We start from the raw sequence: 23,880 nt of genomic DNA on the forward strand, positions 1-23,880 counted from the left end.
AATCATAAAATAAACCAAGATAAGTAGATTTTTGGTTACTGTTGTTTATTTTCAGCAAGGTACAATACAACTTATGAAAAAGAAAAATACGAAAAAACAAATCCTCTTATAACACGATCATGTCCGATCATGTAAACCTACAACAAAACCTTTACTTCCACCAATGGCATGAAATGTAAGGGTTTTTATCAAGACCAGGAAACACACACACACACACACACACACACACACAGTCACTCTTACAACTAAAAGTTTTAAACACTTGTATTAAAAAAATTCTAATAACTCAGTGATTAAAACTGAATCTATGAGAGAAAACATGCTAAGTCTGCACAAGCAATATCATTGTAAAAACTGCAAAAAAAGTTGCTTTTAAAAACATAAAAGCTTTCTTAAAGATTCCATAAAACAATTAAATCCACATTCCACCTGCTAACTCGTCATTATGGATTCACCTGTAAATAAAAAAAACATTCTGTTGTCATGATCATTAATACAAGTTACCGAACTTTAACATTGTAAATGAACAATTTATTTTTACAGCTACCTAGTTACATAAATACATGAGAGGACACTGGAGGACTATGTTACCTAGTCTTGCTGACCATAAAGCACTTGATCTTTATACCCATAAACAGGTCCTCAAAATTGGAAAGGATCTTCCAAACAACATGTAAAGGCATCATACTACACAGACAGTATTTAAGAATAGTCGTTTAAATATAGGAATGTGTGTTACCTGCAGATTCAGTGATTCATTCAGACTCCCGCCCATCTTCTGTAAGATCTCAAGAAGCCCAGCTTTCAGAAGTGTGTAATCTGGTTTCTCAGCATACTGCAGGCTCATCACATTAGTCAGATAATCTTGTAATGCACCTAAATGTAAAAAAAAAAAAAAAATTATATATATATACACATACACACACACACCTTCACTAGCACTGAACACATGAAGTGTGAAAAGAAATATGCATGCTCACCTGAAGTTTTCTTCTGTTTGTAACAGCAGCTAACGAGTCCAGGGATATCAGAAATATACCTGTAGGCAGGCAGAAAACATTTCCAACATAAATGTAACCTTACCTCTGTAAAGTGGTATGTTTTCATTCTTGAAAATCCTACATCCGCTGGTAATGTTCCTTGTTTTTAAACATATGGTATGGTCTTGAAAAGCCAGTGAAAGCTCATGGTTCATGGCGCACTAGCAACCTTCATTTCTTATTTAATCACTATGGTGCAAAGTATTAATGAGCCTTAAAATATATTGTTCCCTTTATATTTCGGGAAGGTGGTCCATCATATTTAGGTCCTCAGTTATCATACATTTTGCTCACAAGGTTTGTTTCTTGAAGGTTACCACCAGTACCAGTCAGATTTTCCTGTGGTGTGAGGTTTTAAGAGTGAATGAATCTGCTCGGAAGAACATTGGAGGTGCCCCAATCGTGAATGGTAAATATTCAACCTGTTGAATAAAATCCTGAAGTGTGGGGGGAAACCTGAGGACAAACGCACGTACGATCTGGAGATTATCATGTGAAACTAAACAATATCCAATCAGAAGGTGAGCTGACAGGAGACAAAAGTATGATAAATGCAGTCCTCTCAAATGTCTTCCTGCCTATCTTCTGCAATGTTTATTCTCAATTCTTGAGAGATTTTGCGAGATTTCCCGTGTTCACATTTGGGACTCTGGTTGAAAATCTGTTGTGATGTGTGTTCTTTGTCACAGTGCGGCACACCAAAAATCTAGGATTTTTTTGTCCTCATGTTTGTGGTCTCTCAAATTTTGAAAATCTTATAAGATTTTAAAAATCTTTTAGCGTGTACCCAGCATAACTCGTAAGGCTAGTTTAATCAATTTATGCACCTGGTCTTTCATGAATGCATGCCTGATGAAGGTGTTTTTGTGATTTTACTGACCTCTCCTTCTCTGCAGCAACAGTAGAGCTTGTTTGAGAGTGGTGACTCCAGGGTAGTGACCCTGTCATCCAAAACAGCATACAGTAACCCAGAGACTGCAGGTCACTACGACGAGAGGGACCTGCAAATCATCCATGGACATGCAAATAAGACTTGCTTTCTTACATGGATAATGTAAATGATACAATGAACAACTGATGCTCACCAGCCCCCTTGTGGGAATCCATGCTGATAAAGTTGATGTTACCCTGGTGTGCAGTGCGGCTACCCTGTCTGTACTCCACATGCTTTCCACTAGGGCAAAACCTAAATGCATGACCGAACCCTGACAAGAAAACCTACAAAACACAAGCAAACACTTTAATACTTGAGTGATATATAGAGCTTTTATATTCAGTTCATAAGGGACATGCTTACTGACTTCTGTGTGACTGTTAGTGTTGATGTAAATATTTCCTGCATGGATGTCTGCATGGGCATATTCCTTCTCGTGAATGAATTCAAGTACATCCAACTACAAAACACACACAGCCTTTTCATTGAGAATGGGTTGGACGGGGAAGTAACAACAAATCTGAGAGTAAAGTCATTTAATAGCAAACTCACCAGTCGTAGTGCAAGCTGGAGAACAGCTTTCTCAGTCAGAGTACAGTTCCCTTCATCCATGACTGTCTGTAGAGTTTGGCCCATGCTAGGAAAGACTAAAAACCTGCAAGGAGGTGAAAATGGTTATGATTAGATTCCACAGTGAGGTCATACTCATTGAACCTTATTTATCTTTACACACAATCATTAAACGTTGTGCTTGGGACACAAGGCTATGAAAGTCAAATCAATGAACAAAGACGCCAGTCTACATGTGTTCAAAGACTAAAAATAATACAGATGTGGTGTGGAAAATGCATGTTTTTAATCAGACAAACTGACAGCTCGGTTGCTAAATGAATTGCTGTTGGCTGTAATACAGTAAGTATACAGTTTGTTCAATGATGAGGAAAATAATATACTGGCTTCAAAAAACATTTTTGTAATGTCAGTTTAATTATTTACTTTTCTGACACAAATGCAATGTCTTGAATTTTCTTAATTTGGAGGCTTTTCTCACTAATATGTATTGACATCTATGGTTATACAGTATATGCACTGCCATTCAAAACTTTGAGGACACTAATTTTTTTTTATGTTTTTGAAAGAAGTCTCTTGTTCTCAACAAGCCTGCATTTATTTGATAAAAAAAATACAGCAAAACAGTAATATTGTGAAATCTTATTAGAAATTAAAATTGTTCTCTAGGTTAATATACTTTAAAAATGATTCCTGTCCTGGCACGGTTGAATTTCAGCAGCCGTTACTCGACATCAATTTAATATACTAATTTAGTGTCCAAAAACATTTCATATTGTCCATGTTGAAAATATTTTAGGGGAACCTATACATATTTTCAGGATTCTTTGATGAATAGAGAGTTCAAAAGAACCTTTATATGAAATAAATTATTATAAATGTCTTCACTGACATTTTTATTAAACATCCTTGCTGAATATAACTATTATTTCTTTGAGCCCAGATATTAGTTGTAGTAGTGTAGTATAACATTCTATAAAAGTTTCTGAAAAAAGGATACATCTCGGTTACGTATGTAACCTTGGTTCCCTGAATAGGGAACGAGATGCTGCGGTGACGTCACCACGTATGGGAACACCTCCGGTGTGACGAATGTCTGAAGCCCTATACCATCCCGCCAATCCTATTGGCCAAATGGTGCATAGCACCACCCTACGCATGCGCACGCATGATATACCTGGGTGCAGCGCGCCATTTCGCTCAGATTTCATGACTGAAGATGAAGAAATTATCAAGGTACGGAACGGCCAGAACCGCAGCATCTCGTTCCCTATTCAGGGAACCAAGGTTACATACGTAACCAAGATGTTCCCTATCATAGGTCACTTTGATGCTGCGGTGACGTCACCACGTATGGGAACGATATACCAAAACGCCTGACGTACCTGATAACTGAGATCCGAGGAAGCATCTGCTCAAGCGGAGAGAACCCGGGAGCCAGGAGCCATCCTCACATCCAGACTGTAGGACTTGATAAAAGTGCTCGGTGAGGACCATCCTGCCGCAGCACAGATATCATCCATAGAAGATCCACTGAGAAAAGCTTGAGAAGAAGCTACAGCTCGAGTGGAATGAGCCTTAATCCCTAAGGGCGAAGCGAGGCCGCGCGCCTCATAGGCCAAAAAAATTGCCCCCACCAGCCAGTGGGACATGCGCTGCTTTGTAACCGCATGGCCCTTACTTTTATGTCCAAAACAGACAAACAGCTGGTCAGATTCACGCCAAGGGGCTGTACGATCCACATAAGTCTCTAAAGCTCTCACAGGGCAAAGACTTAGATCTCCTGACCCAGCCTCAGCAGGTGAAAAAAAAAAAAAAAAAGCTTCCAGGAACACTTGCTGAAAGCGAAAGGGATTAGATGCGACCTTAGGAACATAGTTAGGCCTGGGCCGCAGCAGCACCTTCACAGAGCCCGGTGCAAATTCCATGCATGAGGGTGAAACAGAAAGAGCCTGTAAATCCCCAACTCTCTTGAGGGAGGATAAAGCCATGAGAAGAAGTGTCTTCAGTGTCAAGAATTTATCTGATACGGTCTCCAAGGGCTCAAACGGATGCCCTGATAAACCTAGCAACACAATGGAAAATCCCATGAAGGAACTCGCACAGGGCGGAAAGGCCTCAGCCGTCGCGCACGCTGTATGAAACGAGAAACTAGTGGAAGACGCCCCACAGAGGCACCGCCTATGTATTCGTGGTAAGCTGAAATGGCTGCCACGTAAACCTTTAAAGTGGCTGGTGTTACGTCATCCGAAAAACGATCCTGGAGGAACTCCAGCACTGAAGCCACTGGGCAGTAAACTGGATCCACATTACAATTGCCACACCAGGCTGTAATCAGTCTCCACTTGAAAGCATATAAGCGTCTCGTAGAAGCTGCTCTAGAATTCAATATAGTCTCAGTGGTTTCAACAGAAAGACCGGGACATACTAATGCACTCCGCTCAGTGGCCACGCCCACAGTTTCCACAGATCTGGCCTCGGGTGCCAAATCAGCCCCTGTGCTTGTGATAATAAATCCTGTCTGAGGGGAACCTCCCACGGAGAGCCCGCTAGCAGACTGATCAGATCCGCAAACCACGGCTGCGTGTGCCATCGCGGAGCCACCAGCAGCAGCTGTTCCACTCTGTCCCGCCGTATTCTGCATAATACCGCTGGGATCAAACGAATCGGAGGAAAAGCATACAGACTGGTCCTGTGCCAGCTGTGAGCTAATGCATCCACGCCCAGGGGCGATGGGGGGCATAGGGAGAACCATAGCGGGCAATGCGTAGTCATGTTTGACGCGAATAAATCCACTTTCGCTTTGCCGAATATCCGCCATAAAAGATTCACCGTCTGGGGGTGTAATCTCCATTCTCCCTGTTCCAGAGCCTGTCTGGATAGCATATCCGCTCCGAAGTTCAACGTCCGGGGACATGAACAACTCGGATCGACAGAAATTTTTTTTTTTTTTTTTTTTTTTTCTGAGACCAAAGAAGAACATGTCTCACCAGCCTGCACAGGGGGCGAGAGCGTAATCCTTCCTAATGATTCAGGTATGAGACAAACTCTGTGTTGTCTGATCTGAGCAGCACAAGACGGCCGATCAGCAGATTCGCGAATTACTGGAGAGCCAGAAAACTGCCAGTAATTCCAACCGGTTTATATACCAACTGCGTTGTGCAGCTGTCCACACTCCATGGGCTGGTAGCCCTTGACAAACAGCTCCCCAACCGGTCAAAGAAGCATCCGTCGTGACGGTCTCTGGGAAAGCTCAAATCCCCAGCCGAACCCCGGTAGGAGAAACTCGGTTGGCATCCATAGCTTTAACGACATCACACAACTCCGTGTCACCGAAATCGTCGGATACGGAAGACAACGGGGTGAAATATTTCGTTTTTCCGCCCATTTTTCCACTGAAAAGGGCGCATGTGAAGTAACCCCAGACAAATTACGGGGAATGCCGCTGCCAATCGTCTAAGTGGTTAACAGACGGACGCCCTGGAGCCGCAACGGGGCCAGAGCTACATCCATGCATTTGAGAAGTACGGGGTCTACGACTTCTATAGCCCCTTTGCTCAGCAGAGTTGACATCTCCTGTCACAACACTGCTATTACCATCAGTTTACCACCGTGGAAAGAATTCAGCGGAAAAGAGGCGGGCCTCTAAAAAACGAATTGGTGTATCCGTGACAATTGTGCGTAACACCCATTGAGAAATGCAGGGCAAGCGTTCCACGCAACCCAAAACGATACTAGCAGTCTCAAATTTCCGCTTTCTGCAACGCTGTCATACACATAAATGTCCGTGCACGGAAAAGCCTGCGGCATTCGTGCACAGGGGAAGTGTATGCATAAGAGCTATTGCGTCCCGTTGTGTATAATCCTGAAACGTGTCCACGGCAGGAATTAGACCAACGAATTGAACATCAGGCTCTGCCGCTAACTAAAACGGCGGCTGTGCGAACCGTCATAAACGGGTCGTCTGTGTAAGACCCTTGAATCGCCCCTCGAAATCTGAAAGCTGGATTGCGCAGAGTGTCTGAGGGATTATTATTTATTTATTTATTTATTTACGCCTGGCGTTACAGCCCGATCCAATGCTGCTCGAAGCGCTGTTTGCTGCGAGACAGTCAATGTTAGAGCGTAGGGACGGCAGTGAGAGTGTTGGATGCGCATTAGCGGTCCAACAGCACTCTCTAGTGGAGGGCACAGTCCCTGGCGAACATGAAGGAAAGCGCATGCGTAAACTCGCTGCGTTTCGTTGTGTATAATCCTGAAGCGTATCCACGGCAGGATTTAATTCACCAAGATAAAAATCGGGCCACGTCGCCATTGCGAGAACGTGGCGGCTGTATGAGCAGTCATAAACTGGCCATCTTTGCCAGCCTTTTGTGCCGTCCCTCAAACTCTGAAGGCTGGATTGTGCAGAGTGTCTGAGGGGGCGCTCAAATGATAGCTCAATCCAATGATGCTCGAGGTGGCTTTGCTGCGAGAAAGTCAATGTTAGAGTGTTGGGACTGCAGTGAGAGGGTTGGATGTGCATTAGCAGTCCAACAGCACTCTCTAGTGGAGGGCACAGACCCTGGCAAACATAGAAGGAAAGCGCAGGCGTCAAACTCGCTGAGTTTCGTTGTGTATAATCCTGAAGCGTGTTCACAGCAGGATTTAATCCAGCAAGATAACATTAGGCCACGCCGCTAGCGAGAACGCGGCAGCTGTGTGAGCCGTCATAAACTGGCCATATTCGCCAGTCTCTTGTGGCGTCCCTCAGACTCTGAAGGCTGAATAGTGCAGAGTGTCTGAGGGGGCGCTCAAATGATAGCTCAATCCAATGATGCTCGAGGTGCCTTTGCTGCGAGACAGTCAATGTTAGAGCGTGGGGACTGCAGTGAAAGGGTTGGATGTGCATTAGCAGTCCAACAGCACTCTCTAGTGGAGGGCACAGACCCTGGCAAACATAGAAGGAAAGCGCATGCGTCAAACTCGCTGAGTTTCGTTGTGTATAATCCTGAAGCGTGTTCACGGCAGGATTTAATCCAACAAGAAAACATTAGGCCACGCCGCTAGCGAGAACGCGGCAGCTGTGTGAGCCGTCATAAACTGGCCATATTTGCCAGTCTCTTGTGGCGTCCCTCAGACTCTGAAGGCTGAATAGTGCAGAGTGTCTGAGGGGGTGCTCAAATAACAGCTCAGTTCAGTGACGCTCGAAGTGCTTGTGCTGCGAGACAGTCAATGTTAGAGTGTGGGGGTAAGAACGAGAGGCTTCTCGTAAAGAACCGTAATAAGAGAATAAAATTTGCCGAAATAGACACGACTCGATACGTCTTAGACGAGACTAGGTCGCGGCGGAGTTTGGCGCGATCCGTTCGGCTAGAGAGGTAGTCAAACGGCATCGCTATATAATAGCAGTCCGCCATGTCACTTAATCGTGGCAAAAACCCGCGCCGTTCGTGATATGCGCTGATAAGGCTGCTTCCAGGACATCGAAACCTCTTGGTGGAGGTCCGTGAGAAAGGTAATTTATCCACCGCGCGAATAGCCACATAATAGCACACTGAGGAAGTGGAAGCGCGTTTCTCCTGTCCGCTCGGAGGGAGAGAACCGCTTATGCCGGCCAGAGCCTACTCTGAGTTCGAAGCTGCGGTAGACAACATAGTATAAAAGCAAAAACTGCTCTGATTAACGCGCTCGAGTAGGGAAGAGCGAGCAAGTGGAAAAATTCCAGTGCATCACTGTACTCATAGTCAAGCCGCACATATCACCCCTAACCAACACCTCGTGCGGGGCCTCTGCGACCGCAGAAGCGAACGGTGGGGGTTAGACGCGAGGCGACTGAAGAAATAGACTCCAGAGCGCGGATACTTTTCTTTATTTTACCATAGCCGTAGGCTATCACAGAGAGAACATGTAGAGAGGCTGCAAACGAATCTCTCATGAGTGCCTCCCTGTGATAAACCCATATACGGCTCTTACCTTTCGTTGACTCATCGCGTCCGCGAAAGAGGAGTTAAACACTGCTCGAAGAATATCGCTGGAGAACGCGAGATGATAGGGCACAGATGATTCGCTATTCCTGAAGGAATGAAATCTGAGCGAAATGGCGCGCTGCACCCAGGTATATCATGCGTGCGCATGCGTAGGGTGGTGCTATGCGCCATTTGGCCAATAGGATTGGCGGGATGGTATAGGGCTTCAGACATTCGTCACACCGGAGGTGTTCCCATACGTGGTGACGTCACCGCAGCATCGAAGTGACCTATGATAGGGAACAAGCCAACATACCTATATGCTTCATGAAGACCGAACCCTACACAGGAGGGAATCCCAAGGAAGTCCAATTTGTGCAATTTTAACCATTTCTCCACTATTGACAAAGAAAAAGAAATGTGTGGTTATAAGCCTGTAGATGCACTAAACTGGGTCTTCATGTGTCCATTATAAGTGCTAATTTGACTGACCTGCATCAGGTTTGGCTGCTCTCAGATGGAAGTTCTGTTCATTAAACAGGAGCCCCTCTTTAGCACCCTGAGGAAGAGAGCACAAAGTCATCAGGACCTTCCTTACAAGCACGTGCACACAGACAGGTTACATTATGTGAACAGCACTCACCAGTCGCAATATGTACTTGCATTCATTTGAGTTTGTGTGCTGATTTGCCTGGCACACTAGATTAGATCAGACAGACAATATTTAGATTCATAAGCCACATTTAAAGCATTGCTGTTATCTTTTTCTTAATCATCTGACAAAAAATGATAAAAGGATCTAAGATGGATTTAAGATGCATCGATGGATACATTCACCCACATCTCTTAATCAAGACAGCAAGGTTTAATTGAGAAACATCTTACCTGCATATGTCAGATCTAATTCTGTATGCCACAGAAGTTCAACCAGCTTCCACTTTTTGCTGGACTGGTCACAAACCACTGTACCCTCCGGGACAGTCTCAACAACGCACACACGCTTTTTGGCTTTGCATTTGGCTAAAAAGCCACAAAATAACAACATTTTGCCATTTAGTATGAAACAAAATGAAGAAAAGTGATGTAAGCACTTTTAGATCATTAAAGTTTTTTGTATAAATTGTGCAGGCTGTCCTGTATATAATGCATCTTACATGGGCTTTGATTAACTGAAGAAGTTTGCTTCGCCTCATTGTCTTTAACCTGTGGGGAAGTCTTGCATTTTCCAGGTGACATTGAAGACGTCTTATCTGAAATAATGCAGCACACCAAAAACTTCAGGCCAAACCACTAAAAGTGCTAATCAATTATTTATTTGTAATACACAACATCTTACCTGGAGTTTGAAGTGTGACCACAAAAGGTTGTTTCACCTCCTCTTGTTCCTTAACCTCCAATGTCTTTCTTTTTCGTGGAGATGTCAATGACTTCTTATCTGAAACAAAGCAGATGTTTTTTCACACGAAATCCCCCAGCATTCAATGTTATAACAGTGTTGTCTATATGTAATAATGTGAGTTTATTGTGTCTACCTGGGGGTTGAGCTATTATGGTCGATGTTGTCTGTGACACTTCTTCCTCCCATTTAACCAGAGAAGATGCATTTCGTTTTCGAGAATATGGCAGAGACTTCTGATCTGAAATAAAGCAGTCATCTTTCACACAAATTCTGGTGTGCCTACAAAGCCTTTGTTTCTTCAAAGGAAACACACAACACCCTTAGACTCACTGTAAGCTTCTGTGGCTGTGCTACTCAAGCTCTTCCGTCGTGTTGAACGCAAAGGAGGCCGATTCAGTGTAAAATGTGAGGAGTCTCCAGCAGAAGTGACTGAGGCCAGAAGGAAAGCACAGTCAGTTGCCATATAAATAGCTATACAAGTTTTAATAAAGGACTACCATTCAAAAGTTTGGACTGGATTTTTTTGTGGCTGAAAGAAGTCTCTTGACGCTCACCAAGGCTGTATTTGACTGATGAACTACAACTACAATAAAAAAGTAATACTGCATACTTTTTATTTATTTATTCCTGTGATTGTATTTCAGTATCCACACTTCAGTCACATGAGCCTTCAGAAATGATGCTATTATGTTGATTTGGTGCTCAAGAAACATTTCTTATTATTATCAATATTGAATACAGTTGAAGACCATTCGTGGGAAACCAGCAAACATTTGGTCCACTTAACAGTTGTAATGTACTTAAGTATTTAAGTTATGATGAAGACATTACTGTATGTCATCATGACTCATGATGACTACAGCTGCCTTAGTCTGGTTTCTTTATTCAGTCCCCTTGTTCTGCTTCTTTACTTATGAATTTCAAGCAAAACGAACTGTATTCCTTGATTAAACTTAAGGTCGAACTGAACCCTGTATTTACCTTCTTTGGCGCTCACAGATGAAAACACAGAGTTGGGATATGGTGAAGCTACAGCTTCTGTTGTTAGCTCTTCTGGCAGTTTCACTCCACATGACGGACAAAATCTGAAATCCGCCTGTAACTTTGAGCCACACTGAGGACAGAAATTCAGCATTATGATGGTGAATGAGACGGCGTTTGTAGAAATGTCCAAAATGTTGTGACAGTCAGCCTTCACATCAGTCTTCTGCAGACATCACATCTCACGGTCTGCTGCTGCGACCGGACCGGAGCGTCGTAACTGACGCAAATCACGTGATCATTTGCAGCAGCTGCATTACGGCAGGTGGTTGCAGAGTTTTTACTGTTTTTACAGGATATGTAGGACGGGCGGTGTATAAAATTGCTTGCTTATTTTTCTCTCACGTTTTGGCTTCTGATTAAATTTGAGAAAATTAACAATTTCCTAACTCCCATTCATGACTTTATTTTGCTGAACACAGTTGTGATGATAATTGACTTTCATGGTATAGACTAGAAGAGGGAAAAAAAAGTTATGTTCCACAGAGGAGAGCAAGCCTTACAAATTTGATTTTTTTTCTAAACATCATGCCATCTTACGTGGTTATTTAATTAAAAAAAATTGTCTACTGAGTGACAAGGCTCTCACAGGGTTCAATCCAGTACTATCTAATAAAACGAGCTTTGTGGCCGAGTTTTCACAAATATAATTCTTATATTTATGACTTGTGTGTGTGTGTGTGTGATCCTGTAATGGCTTATTTGGCAACAGGTGGACAAACTAGTCTCATCTGCTTAAAAAAAAAAGTTAAAGAATTCTTGATTCTTAACTTTTAGTTTTTGAAAGCTTTGAGTAGATGTGTGTAAAAACATGAGTTCATTTTAATTTCTCTTCACAATAAATATTAACACTGTATCCATCTTACCAGCCTTCATGTCAACCAATACTGTCAATCAAAAATAAAACCGTGACATAATGTGATAGGTTATCAACTCTAGGGCAGAAATAACAAAAATGGACCAAATGACTGCGAAAGGACATTTGTTGAAAGTTTTCATTTTATTCCCAGTGCAGAAATTTACAAAAACACTACAATACATTCACACACTGGTCAGATTTGGAATAAACATTTTTTTGGTGTTAACAACACTCATATATATATATATAATATATATACAGCGTGAGTAGATTTAATGAGACTGATTTTCTAGATATCTGACATGAAAGGTTTTATTATGAATCTCTATTTTATCGGCAGGTAATCTATAATTTGCATGCATGTACGTGTTTGAAATCCTGGTAGGTTAAGGTCATTTTCATTTAGCTAAACAAAATACAACATCCCTGGCATCCCCCCCTCCCATCCAAATCAATATTGTAAAAAATAAAAAGGATAAACAAATACCCATTTCCATAAAAAGGAAATCCTTGTTTCCTTGTGAAACAGACATACTGAAGTATATCAACAATTGTAAAATCCAGAGGTCTGTCCCTGCGCATGAGATGTTTTCCAAGAGTCCAGTTCTTGTTTCTGCTTCTCCAGCTCCTCTTTTTCTTTCTGAATCTCCTCTCTCTCCTTCTGCAGCTCCTCTTTTTCCCTTTGGAGTTCATTCTTCTCATTCTGGAGGTCTTCTTTTTCCTTCCGCAATCTTGCATGCTCCTGCTCTTGTTCACATTTCTGGTTCTGAAGCACTCTGCGTTCAGCGTCCATTTCCCGAAACTGCTGCAGTAACTCCTTCTGCAGCTGTATGCTCCGCCCCTCTTCCTGCTGGACACGCCTCAACGCCTCCGTCAGCTCCCGCTCTCTTTCCAATATACGCACACCATCAGACCACTTAGCACCTATTTAGCACCCCAAAAAAAAAAATCTTAATATAGGTACAGACGCATAATCAAAGAACAACTCCAAGGAGCTTTGTGCTTTATCTCAGCTCTCAGATCCTGTCCAATTTATCAGAAAATTTAAACCATAAATGCCATTTTGATGCTCTTAAATGTGCCATGAAAAATCTATTCCACTTTAATAGTTGTAGCATGAAATAAACGTCTGAACATCAGAAGGTCTGTGGAATGACAGTACAACTTACCAAAATGTATCATGTGTCATGTGATTACTCAATTAGTGCCTTAAGCGTGGAAACACATTAATAAAACAGCACATGATCAACTTAATGTTGCATCAGGAGTTACCTAGTGTTCCCAGTTCATTAGTTAGCTACCAAAAATGGGGAGCTTATTTACTGTTTTATAGATATGCATTATTGAATAAACTTACTTTAAATAATTAAATAATAATTCTCTTATATCCAACTGAGTTGTTAACAAACATTTCAGCTTTATTTCAGTTGAGTGTGATTATTATATTTAAAAATAAATAGCAGTTGATTACAACAAGATCTGCAGTCAATTTTAACCTCCAATATTGTGATAATGTACCAAATAATAGGGTTCCCTGTATAGCGTACAGCATTAGTTGGTAAAGAATTTTTTACCCTCAGAAAAAAAAGAAAAACTATTGGTGGATATTTCAGCTATCGGTTTTGGCCGAGAAATGTAGTACCAGTGCATCCCTAGTTATTAGTGTGTATATATATATATATATTATTATTTTTTTTTTTAATTTGTTTTTTAATTAAAAAAAATTACAAAATGTAGTTTTCTTGTGCATTTATATATATTTTTAATAATGCATTTATAATATATAGTTTTCATACATGCTTAGTTTTTTAAATAATTTAGTGCATCAAATAAATGTTCCTTTTTTCCTTGGCAATAATTAAAGCAAAATAAGTTCGAGTTTTTTTATATTTTATTTCATTTAACAATTATTTTGTATATGGTAGTTTAAATTCTAGTTAACTAGAATAGAATAATAATAATTAAAATGTATATATCATTTTTATTATTATTATAATAACTATAATAATTGCTCAACACCCTTTTCACAACATCCTTTTAACAAAAAGCAAAACATCAACATTGAGAGGAACTAAATATACCTGAATATCTGTCTAGGCTGGTACTGCATGGTGTACGGACATCCCGCTTCGGTGACACAATGTGTGATCTGGTTGGGGTCCCACTCGCTAATGTGGGAGAGGAAGCAAGGCGGCTTGGATCTTCTGATTTGCGCTTGCTAGGCCGCTTTTGTGGGTGATCTTCGAGTTGTGCAAACTCAATGGGATGCTTATGCTGTAGATGTCTGATAAGGTTACTTGTGCTACTCCGGTGCTGGATCTTCTCCATGCAGAGCAAGCACAGTGCTCGCGGCTCCTGGCCAAGCTTTCGATAGTGCACCCACACGGCGCTCCACTTGCGAGTATTAGTAGGGTTGTCTTCCTCTTGTATCTCTTTCCCATCCCCTTCATCAACAGGTACCTCTCCTTCCTCATCAGCCACCTCTGCTTCAGTTGTCCCTTCCCCTGCCGCAGCACGGAGGATCCCTTTGATGGCACCATCCATCTCCCCATCTTCTCCCACGGACTCCACCTCTACCTGCTGCTCATCCATCAATACTGTAACTGGATACAGAAACAAAAGAAATGAGGAAAAAATTAGATGCATAGATAGAATATATTCACATGGCTAAATGCACTTTAACTGAACCTGTGAAAATCTTGCAATGCTTGTCCCTCGTGTTTGAAGAGTGCACAAGGACAGACTGAATTACAGACAATAAGCAGCACAAAAGCATCTGTACTAATCCACAAACAAGTAATATGACATTACTAAAAGTCAATGAGATGGTTAAACAGAGTTAAGCCAAGCTATATATAAACAGAACAAAAGACAAACTGGGGAATAAGTACACATTCGACAAAAGATGCTACATCCATAACCCTTTATTTAAAAATATATATATTATTTTTGCTAACTAATTAAGCGGCGTTCCGCTAGATGACGACAGAACAAAACGTTGCTAAGCAACAAAAGCAATAATCCGACATGGTAGCTGAGCACTAATCAATAAATGCTGTTAAGTCATAACCGTTTATACTCTTATGTTTCTATTAATATATATTTTATAATTTTATTAATCTAGTTTTAGCCAATGGCCTGCTAGTTTTCGAATTTGTTTAAAAATTGCGCCCATCCGGGGATGTGACCGATGGTGCATCACGTGACAATTTCGGATCAAATAGAGTTCAATGCAATTGAGATTTTCGAAAACGACAGACATACATTATGTGCAATTCACCAATAATTGTTTCATATAAATTACTTAATGCATCATACGGAACGGGGTCGTTACGGTTGAAGAATTTCTGTCCCGTTGATTCTGGAGAGGAGGGGGCGGGAGCCTCTTTCAGAGCACCCTTCATTGCGGATCCAAATCAGCGATACGATTCAAAAGATTCATTCGTTTGACTGAACGAGTTGAGTCGAATAGACTCCAGTCGGGGGAATTTGTTTGAGATTCTATCAAATACGCAAAATTGGCCTTCTACAAACGGGTAACGCTACAGACAATTGTTTTGGGAAAACAACATGGCGTCGCAGCGACATACACCCAAACCCTGGCCTGAGCGAAACCCTCGTCCCTCTGACTAAAGACTCTGTAAACCGAACCCGTTCGTACAGAAGAGTCGATACTGAATCTCACGGTCACAACGAGCACTGTTTTGAACGATAAAACGCCTTTGTATTGGCTTTGGACTCACATGAGTTATAAGCACGTGCACAGTAGGCCAAAATGGAGGGAAAAACATCACAAATTAGAGACAAAAATATTTAAGGCGTCCTTTCTAAGTTCCATAATCATCCAGATGTCTAATAGACATGTCACTGTACCCATCATGACACTGTAACGTTACATGATACACTACAATAAAATAAATGAGCATTTCATACCTTCCACGCAGCCGCTGTCGTTGCGTTTGGACACCGCATCAGTCGCGGGCTTCCTTTTGTCCAACGAGGAAAAATCAGAGGGGTGTTTCGTTCGTAAATGGCGAAGCATGTTTGTCGTGTGACCAAAATACAAAACCGTCTTCATACAGAGAAGACACAGCACTCTTCTGTCATCTTCAGCTTGGAAAAATGACCAGACTATACTTCGCTTTCGTGCCGCCATTTTCGAAGAATTCGGCTTTGAATACTGAATGACTGATTGCCTTATTGTAGAAGGGAACCTACTTTTCGATAAATTCTCGCGCATGCGCATTGGCACTGACGCGTTGGTTAGGCAAGGAGAAAAAGTGTGGAAAAAACTAAAACAATAGTTCAACATTTAGTTTTTTTACAATGAAGCATTCATCCTCCATTTTTTGTGTGCCTTTAGGGTCATCTTTTTTTGTCATTTAGCAGATGCTTTGATCCAAAGCGACTAAGAAATGAGGACAATGGAGACGATCAAAATCAACACGAGCAAGTGCTATAACAAGTCTCAAGTTAGTTTAACGCAGTTCACGTAGCAATGCTTTTTATTATTATTATACGTTAAATAAAAACAAAACAGACATAACAGAAAGAGAATAGAGCAAGCTTTTTCTTGCTTTTAACTGTATAATAAAAATAAAACAAATAGATAAATACAAAAAGATCAGAGAAGCTAGTTTTTTTTATCTTTTGTTTATAACCTTTATTCTGCAATAGTGAATTGTTTTCAAAGTTTTAAGTTACTTTCTGGCGCTATAGTGGCTTTTTTAAAATACTTTATTGGCTATTTAATTATTATTATTAATAATAATAATGATAATAAAGTTCAAGTACTGATTACTGAATTGTGTGTGACTGAAGTAATCAAGGGTGATACACTTAAATTTTGCACACAATATATATGTACATACATAACTTCACTTTGTAATATACCTGCCTACAATTGTCATTTGTATATTGTCATTCACTGTCTACATATTTGTATTTTTATTCTTTTATTATGTGTTTTATGTTCTGTCGCTGTCATTCTGTTGTACTGCGGAGCTTCTGTCACGAAAACAAATTCCTCGTATGTGTAAACATACCTGGCAATAAAGCTCATTCTGATTCTGATTCTGATTCTGATTATAGTGAAAATAGAACTTCACGTCACATAAATACTAAGTTCACTTTACGAAAACCTTCTGGCTGTTTAATAAACATTTATTGACTCTAAAGTCTAAAACATTGCAATTCTACATGCACCATCTTCACATATTGTCAGAAATCTCTTATTTTGTGATTTTCAAAATATTGCAAAGCATTATAAAAACATTTATACTTTTCCTGTCCATTCTCCGTGATGCAGGATTCCCAAACAAAGAGCATAAAACATTAATCTCGCGAGAATTTCAAACGAGGATTCTAGACCATACAGTCTAGGATCTAGACACAACGCTTTAGCGCCCCCTTTAGAATGACGGCAGATAAGCCACATGTAAAAACAAAAGGTAAATATCTGTTCTGTTATTCAGCAGGTATTCGTTTCAAAATTCACATTTAAAATATTAAAATAAATAAATTAATATTTATTTTTAAACTTATAACAATGAATAAAAACACCATCCACACACCACACCATCATTTGCACTTAAACAGTGCACAGACAAAAATTCAGCAATAAAAAATAAAATTAATGTGCAGCTTAATAGAAATGTTGGACATCAGGCTATAAGTCACAACAGGTACATTACAGTAAATGATATCTAGTGTCCAGCATAATAAATGTATCAGTGCCATAACTGTGTTTCTCTCATGCACACATTCACCCCCTAAAATAAAAAAATAAATCCTCAGCAGAGCACTAGCTTATTATATTCACTATTCATATAAAAACTTAAAGAGGTTCACATTTAAACCCGTGACTCAAATTTACACTCAAAAGATCACATAAAAATAGGAAAAGGACAGAAATAGTTTTTCACAGCTAAGCTTTGCACATCTTTTTTTGTTACAGTAAAAAAGCTACAAAACAACGCTGAAACCACAATTCCTTTCCAGTGATGCATTTCCAGTGTTTTGCATAAGCGACCCAACTCCAACTTAAAACTTTGAGTTATTCTGCATTAACTTTCAGTTAAATTCTTATCTTTATGCTTAAAATGAAATCATGGTTATATTATTGTAAAAGAAGGTGAATGATGTTAACAGGCTTGGACTTGAGATGAACGGTGTAACAGTGTGTGTAGTTTTAGTTTGGAAGGGTTCTGTGGTTGTGGTTTGGGTCAACATCCTGAATCTTGACCTCCACTGACTCCCACTCTCCAGTGCGATTCGACCGTTTGATAGCATCTACAACCGCCTGTACATACAGCCCATCCTCGAAGGAGGCTGCCATGGAAACAGGATGTCGTACCCAAGAGCGCCTGTCCTCTTGTGCCTGAAAAGATAGTCTGAGTTGAGTCACCATGCTGTTCAGTCCCCTGACAGATGGCCCTACACCTTCTCCATCATCGCTCAAAAGCAGCTCCTCTACTTGCATGCTGGCCCGTTGGCCATACAGCTCTGTTCCTCGAGCCACGAGTCGTCCTGATGACCCCACAAGCATGACCTCATGCACATCTGTGCCAGGTAGATTGAAGTTTAATGTCACACTGCAGACCAGGCCTCCACTCATCAGCAGCTGAAAGCAAGCATAGTCATCTGCGGTTACAGATCGAATCCCTCCGGCTGGGCCACCCTGATGTACGAAAGTCCGGAGCATTCCATGCACTCGCACAGACCGACGTCCCGTGAGGTGGCTCAGGAGGTCAATGATGCAGGAGCCAACTGTATGCAGGCCACCGCCCCCCATCAGCTCCTCCCAAGCCCATCCATATGACTGGCTGAGCAGTGTGCCTCCATAAACACGTGCTTCACATACCTTGAAAAAGAGAGAAAAATGTTTTGTCCAATCTGAGTTACGTATTAAAAATGACATTTACATTTATGACAAAATCATTAGGATATTAAGTAGAGATCATGTTTCATAAAGATATTTTGTATATTTCCTACGGTAAATATATCAAAACTTACTTTTTGATGAGGAATATGCATTGCTCAGAACTTTAGATATTCTCAATATTTAGATTTTTTTTTTTTTTTGCACCCTCAGATTCCAAATTTTCAAATAGTTGTATCTAGGCCAAATATTGTCCTATCCTAACAAACCATACATCAATGGAAAGCTTATTTATTCTGATAAATAGATGATGTATTATGATGTATATATCTAAATTCTGACTGGTTTTGTGGTCCAGGGTCACATATGCACTAACAAAGGGAAGTCAAGATGTTTAGTATTTTAAGAATTAACTTAAAATTTGAACTTTGAATCACTATGCACATTTTGTAATTTTTTTGTAAGTCACATAATAAAAAATAAATAAATAACGCACACACACACACACACACATACACATACATACATACACACACACACATATACATACCGTAAGTTATTTATTTTATATAAGATTTTAAGGTTGTTTAATGTTTTTGAAAGTGCTACCAAAATTGCATTTAATTGTTCAGAAATACAGTTAAAACTTGAAATATTTGTACAATTTTATGTTTTTAAATGTTAACATTGTTTTAATATATTTTAATAATTTGCTTTTATCCATTATTTTCAAATATAATCTATTACTAATGAAATAATTTATTACATGGTCCTCCAGAAATCATTGTAATATCCTGATTTGTTGCTCAAGAAACATTTCTTATTTTTATTATTAAGTTTCCATTTTTTCAGAAACCTTGATACTATTTTATTTTATTTTTTTGCTTTCTTTGACTAGAAAGTTTAGAAGAACAGCATTTTCTGGTATTATATTTAATCTTAACATTAATTTCGTCATATAAATATCATACACACTTCCATTCAAAACATTGGAAAAATTAAACCTTTTTCAGAAGAAGTCAGTCAAGGCTGCATTTATTTGAACAACTGTATAACAGTAAAACTGTGCAAGATTATTAAAATTTAAAATAATCTGTTCAATACATTTTAATTTAATATATTTAAAAATGTTATTTGTTGCCTTGAATTTTCAGTAGCCATTAATCCATTCTTCAGAGACACATGATACAAAAGATTTCTATTTCAATCAAATAAAAATCAAATGTTGTTTAAAATCAGCATAATATAATGATTTATTGCATCCTTGATGAATTAAATTAAATTATTTAAAAAATAAATGTTGACCCCAAAACTTTGTAAAAAAAGTTGTAATTCCAATACCTGCAAGTTCCCACAGTAACCTTCTCCAAGAAGGCGTTTCATCTGGACAAATGCGGGCAAGAAGCGCAAGGAATTTCCCATGATACTCATAAGCTGTGGATAATATCTTGCCGCTGTCACCATCTTACAGGCATCTGTCAGTGTAGCTGCCTGCTCACTGATCACATTTTTACCTATACCTGTAGAAAATGAGAAAAAGAAAATCATTATATAACGATGACCAAAAATATTGTTTGCCTAACAAGTTTCTGCTTGCAACATTTAATCAGCAGGAAAAAAGACCACTGTGGCTTGTGCCAAGTTGTAAAGTAAACAGTAGCACAGTAAACTCTCTAGTTGAGTCCAGGAAGGAACCCAACCCAATCCCCTGAGACGACATGGACAATCAAGATAAGAAGTAAAGAAAAATAAGCACAACCTAGGGCTTTTACTGCAATCTGCCGTGTGTGTGGAGGAGGTGTCAATATGCAGACGAGATGGACTTCTGGGTGTAGCAGCACATCATCTGTCTTGTTAGTGGAAAAGGGGATGTCCAGCTCACTGGCTAGTGACTCTGCTTCCTCTTGCGTACGGCCCCATACAGCCTGAACAGGGAAGCCTTCTTTTTGGAGCAACGGCACCAGGGTACGTACTGTCTGCCCAGTTCCAAATACACCCACGCCTGGCAACATTATTCTGACAGAAGACACTTTCACAGCTTCACGCAAGTCTGTCTCATTCCACACTGCTAATGTAATCTCTTGTGACACAGATGCTCACCTGTGAAAGAAGAGAGAAAAATCAAAGTTCACTGACACTGACATTTACACAGGGATGCAAAATTATCTCTACACGCTGTGCATGTAATAACAAGCATGCCTACACCAAGCTGCAAGTTAAAATTAACCTCAGGGCCACTTCAGGCTATCGTGATCAATACACAATAGAGATAAAGCACTGTTATCAGTGGCTCCAGTGGCAGCTGTCAGATACAAGCCTGGCGTTGCTGACCTACCAGATGGCTAGCAATATAAATTTACATTGCAATGGCTGCACCTGCCCAGAGAAGGCAAATGAGAAGCATGAATGTATTTCCTCTATGGACTAAACACAAAGTATTTCCTAGTAGGGCTAAAAGAAAATCTTGATTTGCAAACATCCATGTCTCGAAATGCCTTGAGAAAGAGTGAGCAAAAGACTACGAATCTCGCGGACATCCCTAAAGAACTGACATGGAAGAATGAATTCTATTGTTTTTAATAAAGAAATTGAAACTATATCCACTTTGGGACACATATTAGGGACACACTAACATTTGCATCACTTCCTCGCGCTAACCATCGGATGACGGTCGGATTAGCTATTCCTTAAGAGTTTTACATTTGAGCATTTTACATTGGTTGAGTTTTATTTTACTTAAAACAATATAAACCACCAAATTCTCAAAGCATTCCTTGCACCATAAACCTACAATGTAGCTTAGCCAAGACCTGTCCAGTCCAGCCGCAGTCACTCACACTCACAAATACACATTCATGTGAACTCGTGCAAATTAAACGCTTCGGTTATTAATGATAATATTATTTCTTTCAACGACTCTGTTAGTTCCATAAGGGATGTTTACTTACCGCAAAACAAAGCCTAGGATGCGATGGCGCCGGTGCAGTGGAGAATGATGATGGCCAGAGGATGGTGAACACCTCCCTCCCTTTCAGCTCCACTTTAGCCAGGGCTTGGAGCTCTCATGTAGTCTCAACAGCAGGAGAAAAAACAACACAAACCCGTCACGCCTACCACCCTCTCAGCGTATGGGACATTCTTCGTCCGTCTTAAAATCGCGGTGTGTTGTTTCGCGTGTAATTCCACAATGCTGCTGCGCTCACAGCTCATTGCTGATCTCCTAAACTACACATTCGATAATGTGCGCATGCGCGAAACCTGTTTTTTTTTTCTACAATGCCCATATTAGCACATTGAACTGAAACACGCATTCCAGTCTTTTGGTGTAGATGCACACATGCACGTGTTTTTGTTGTAGGACTTAATAGATATTTTATAAACAAGAATATAACTCGTTTATTAAACATATCCAAGAGCCCAGCATAAAAAAGTAGCTCTAAACACGTTTTTAGTCTGTCCCACAACAGACGTCTTGACTACACTGTTGAATGTAATGAAAAAAATAGAAAGTCAAGATTTTGAGGTAATCCATTGAATTGATACTCGATTAATTGTCATTCAATATTTTTAATTGTGAATAGGTTATATTCCTCAAAACTGTGACACTAAGTAACATTATGCAATAATACAATTACACAAATCAGAATTTAAAGGTGCTGTTTGTACGTTTATGATTCCACTAAAGCATAAAAATACCATAATATGTTTGCAGATATTTAAGAAACATGCTAAGTTAACATTGTTTATCTGAAAAACAATGCTACAGTTATTCTTCTAAAATGTGTCTTCCGGGCCGGAATGTCAATCTCTGTTTTGGTTTAAGAAACCTGCCCTCTGCCAGTTTACCCAATTGTATTTCGGCACCCTGGGGAGCCAGTTGGCAGAAAACAGCGTATTTCATTTCATTCATCGTCAGGTGTGCTCGTTCCTTTTGGTGTCTTCAATCTGTCAACCTGAGTCTGAGAAAGAGGGGCTGGGTGAAAAAACCCTCTCCAGTATTTTGAAATTGGACTGCAATACCTAGTTCAACCAAGTGTCAATCTTACAAACAGCACGTTTTAACAATAGGGCTGTGTATCAGCAAGAATCTGGTGATACGATACGTATCACGATACAGGGGTTGTAATACGATATATTTCGATACGCTACGATACTGTAAGCAGGGTGATATATTAGGATATTTCTTATTTTTGGAATAGGATATATTTTTAGGATAACTGTCATTAAGAACACACCACCATATGCAAACTTTAGCAATTCATGAATAAATTAATACAAATTGTTTAACCAGAACACACTGGGATCTGCAATTGCAATCAGTCCCTGTAACATTGACTACATTTACAAGCTGTTAAAATTCGGGTTATGGTCGGGTTAAGGTCACTATTTGGGTTTCTGAAACATTCGGGATAACCCGTTTACATGCGTGAGCAGAGAGAGTTACTCCTGTATACATGGAATGTGTAATCAGTCGCCAATATCCCGATGTAAACGGCGACACACAGTTAGCGTCTGGAGTAATACGCAATATGCGTCATTTCCGATTCTTCTTCCTGTATCCAAAGACTCAAAAGACCAAGATTCCTTGCGAATAGAACATGCGCAGAACACACATTTTGATGGGGATATGCCGAAACGCGTTTACAAGACCAAATATTCGGGTTAGAAAAGGGGTACCCCAGGTATAATATCCCGGTTTTTAAAAACCGGGATATGAGCATATCCGGGTTTTTGCCGGTGTTTACATGGCCGTGCGCGACCGGGTTATTGCTAATATCCCGGTTTTGAACAGGTTATTGGCTGCATGTAAACGTAGTCATTGTTACTGAAACACTTTTTGTTGAGTACGAGTAAAGGGGGGGAAATTAAAGTGCTTGCAGGATTCTTAAAGAAAACAAAACGATGTGTAAAACAATCAAATAAATACAGATGTTGAACAGTCTCAGAACTTTTCAACTTGGATTTAACAGGTTTTAAGTTTGTATTTATTTTCCGCGTGGAATCACAGAGACCGTGACCTCAACTGCACAAAACGCCCCTACCTCGAGAGAAAGCTACAGCCACTCGGCGGCCCTACACGGTCCCTGGGCAGACGTTACCACAAAAGCCCAAATTATGTCACACTTCAACTTTGTACACCAAGGCGGGAACTATAATAACGCTAACGATCAGGGTTCTAAATTAACACCCGCCAACCCGCCAAATGCAG

The 23,880-nt window shown here is 40.2% G+C and overlaps 3 protein-coding genes across 4 annotated transcripts; all 3 read right to left on the minus strand.

The window, feature by feature from the left end:
• Positions 1-28: 28 nt before the first annotated feature.
• On the minus strand, positions 29-11,164 carry LOC128017009 (inactive serine/threonine-protein kinase VRK3). Of its 2 annotated transcripts, XM_052602051.1 has the most exons (16): positions 10,873-11,162; positions 10,222-10,320; positions 10,025-10,129; positions 9,829-9,927; positions 9,647-9,742; positions 9,378-9,512; positions 9,136-9,191; positions 8,985-9,051; positions 8,809-8,890; positions 2,527-2,629; positions 2,342-2,434; positions 2,126-2,258; positions 1,921-2,041; positions 981-1,039; positions 740-876; positions 29-455 (listed from the first exon to the last, which is right to left on the minus strand). In XM_052602051.1, exons 1-16 carry the CDS (start codon positions 11,024-11,026, stop codon positions 444-446), a joined length of 1,551 nt encoding a protein of 516 aa, XP_052458011.1. In that variant the 5' UTR covers positions 11,027-11,162; the 3' UTR covers positions 29-443. The 2 variants fall into 2 exon arrangements, with proteins under 2 accessions (XP_052458011.1, XP_052458012.1); XM_052602052.1 differs by lacking the exons at positions 29-455; positions 740-876; positions 981-1,039 and adding an exon at positions 1,049-1,496 and having other exon boundaries at positions 10,873-11,164.
• Positions 11,165-11,913: 749 nt separating this feature from the next.
• On the minus strand, positions 11,914-16,052 carry LOC128017013 (trichohyalin). The gene is made up of 3 exons (XM_052602058.1): positions 15,725-16,052; positions 13,873-14,394; positions 11,914-12,715 (listed from the first exon to the last, which is right to left on the minus strand). The coding sequence occupies exons 1-3, from the start codon at positions 16,035-16,037 to the stop codon at positions 12,336-12,338; spliced, it is 1,215 nt and encodes a 404-aa protein (XP_052458018.1). The 5' UTR covers positions 16,038-16,052; the 3' UTR covers positions 11,914-12,335.
• An 881-nt stretch (positions 16,053-16,933) lies between these two features.
• LOC128017014 (glucose-fructose oxidoreductase domain-containing protein 2-like) lies at positions 16,934-23,826 on the minus strand. The gene is made up of 4 exons (XM_052602059.1): positions 21,620-23,826; positions 20,431-20,771; positions 20,013-20,191; positions 16,934-18,653 (listed from the first exon to the last, which is right to left on the minus strand). Exons 2-4 carry the CDS (start codon positions 20,681-20,683, stop codon positions 17,982-17,984), a joined length of 1,104 nt encoding a protein of 367 aa, XP_052458019.1. The 5' UTR covers positions 20,684-20,771; positions 21,620-23,826; the 3' UTR covers positions 16,934-17,981.
• Positions 23,827-23,880: the final 54 nt, after the last annotated feature.

Source organism: Carassius gibelio, chromosome A7, assembly GCF_023724105.1.
Source record: "Carassius gibelio isolate Cgi1373 ecotype wild population from Czech Republic chromosome A7, carGib1.2-hapl.c, whole genome shotgun sequence".
Lineage (NCBI taxonomy): Eukaryota > Metazoa > Chordata > Actinopteri > Cypriniformes > Cyprinidae > Carassius > Carassius gibelio.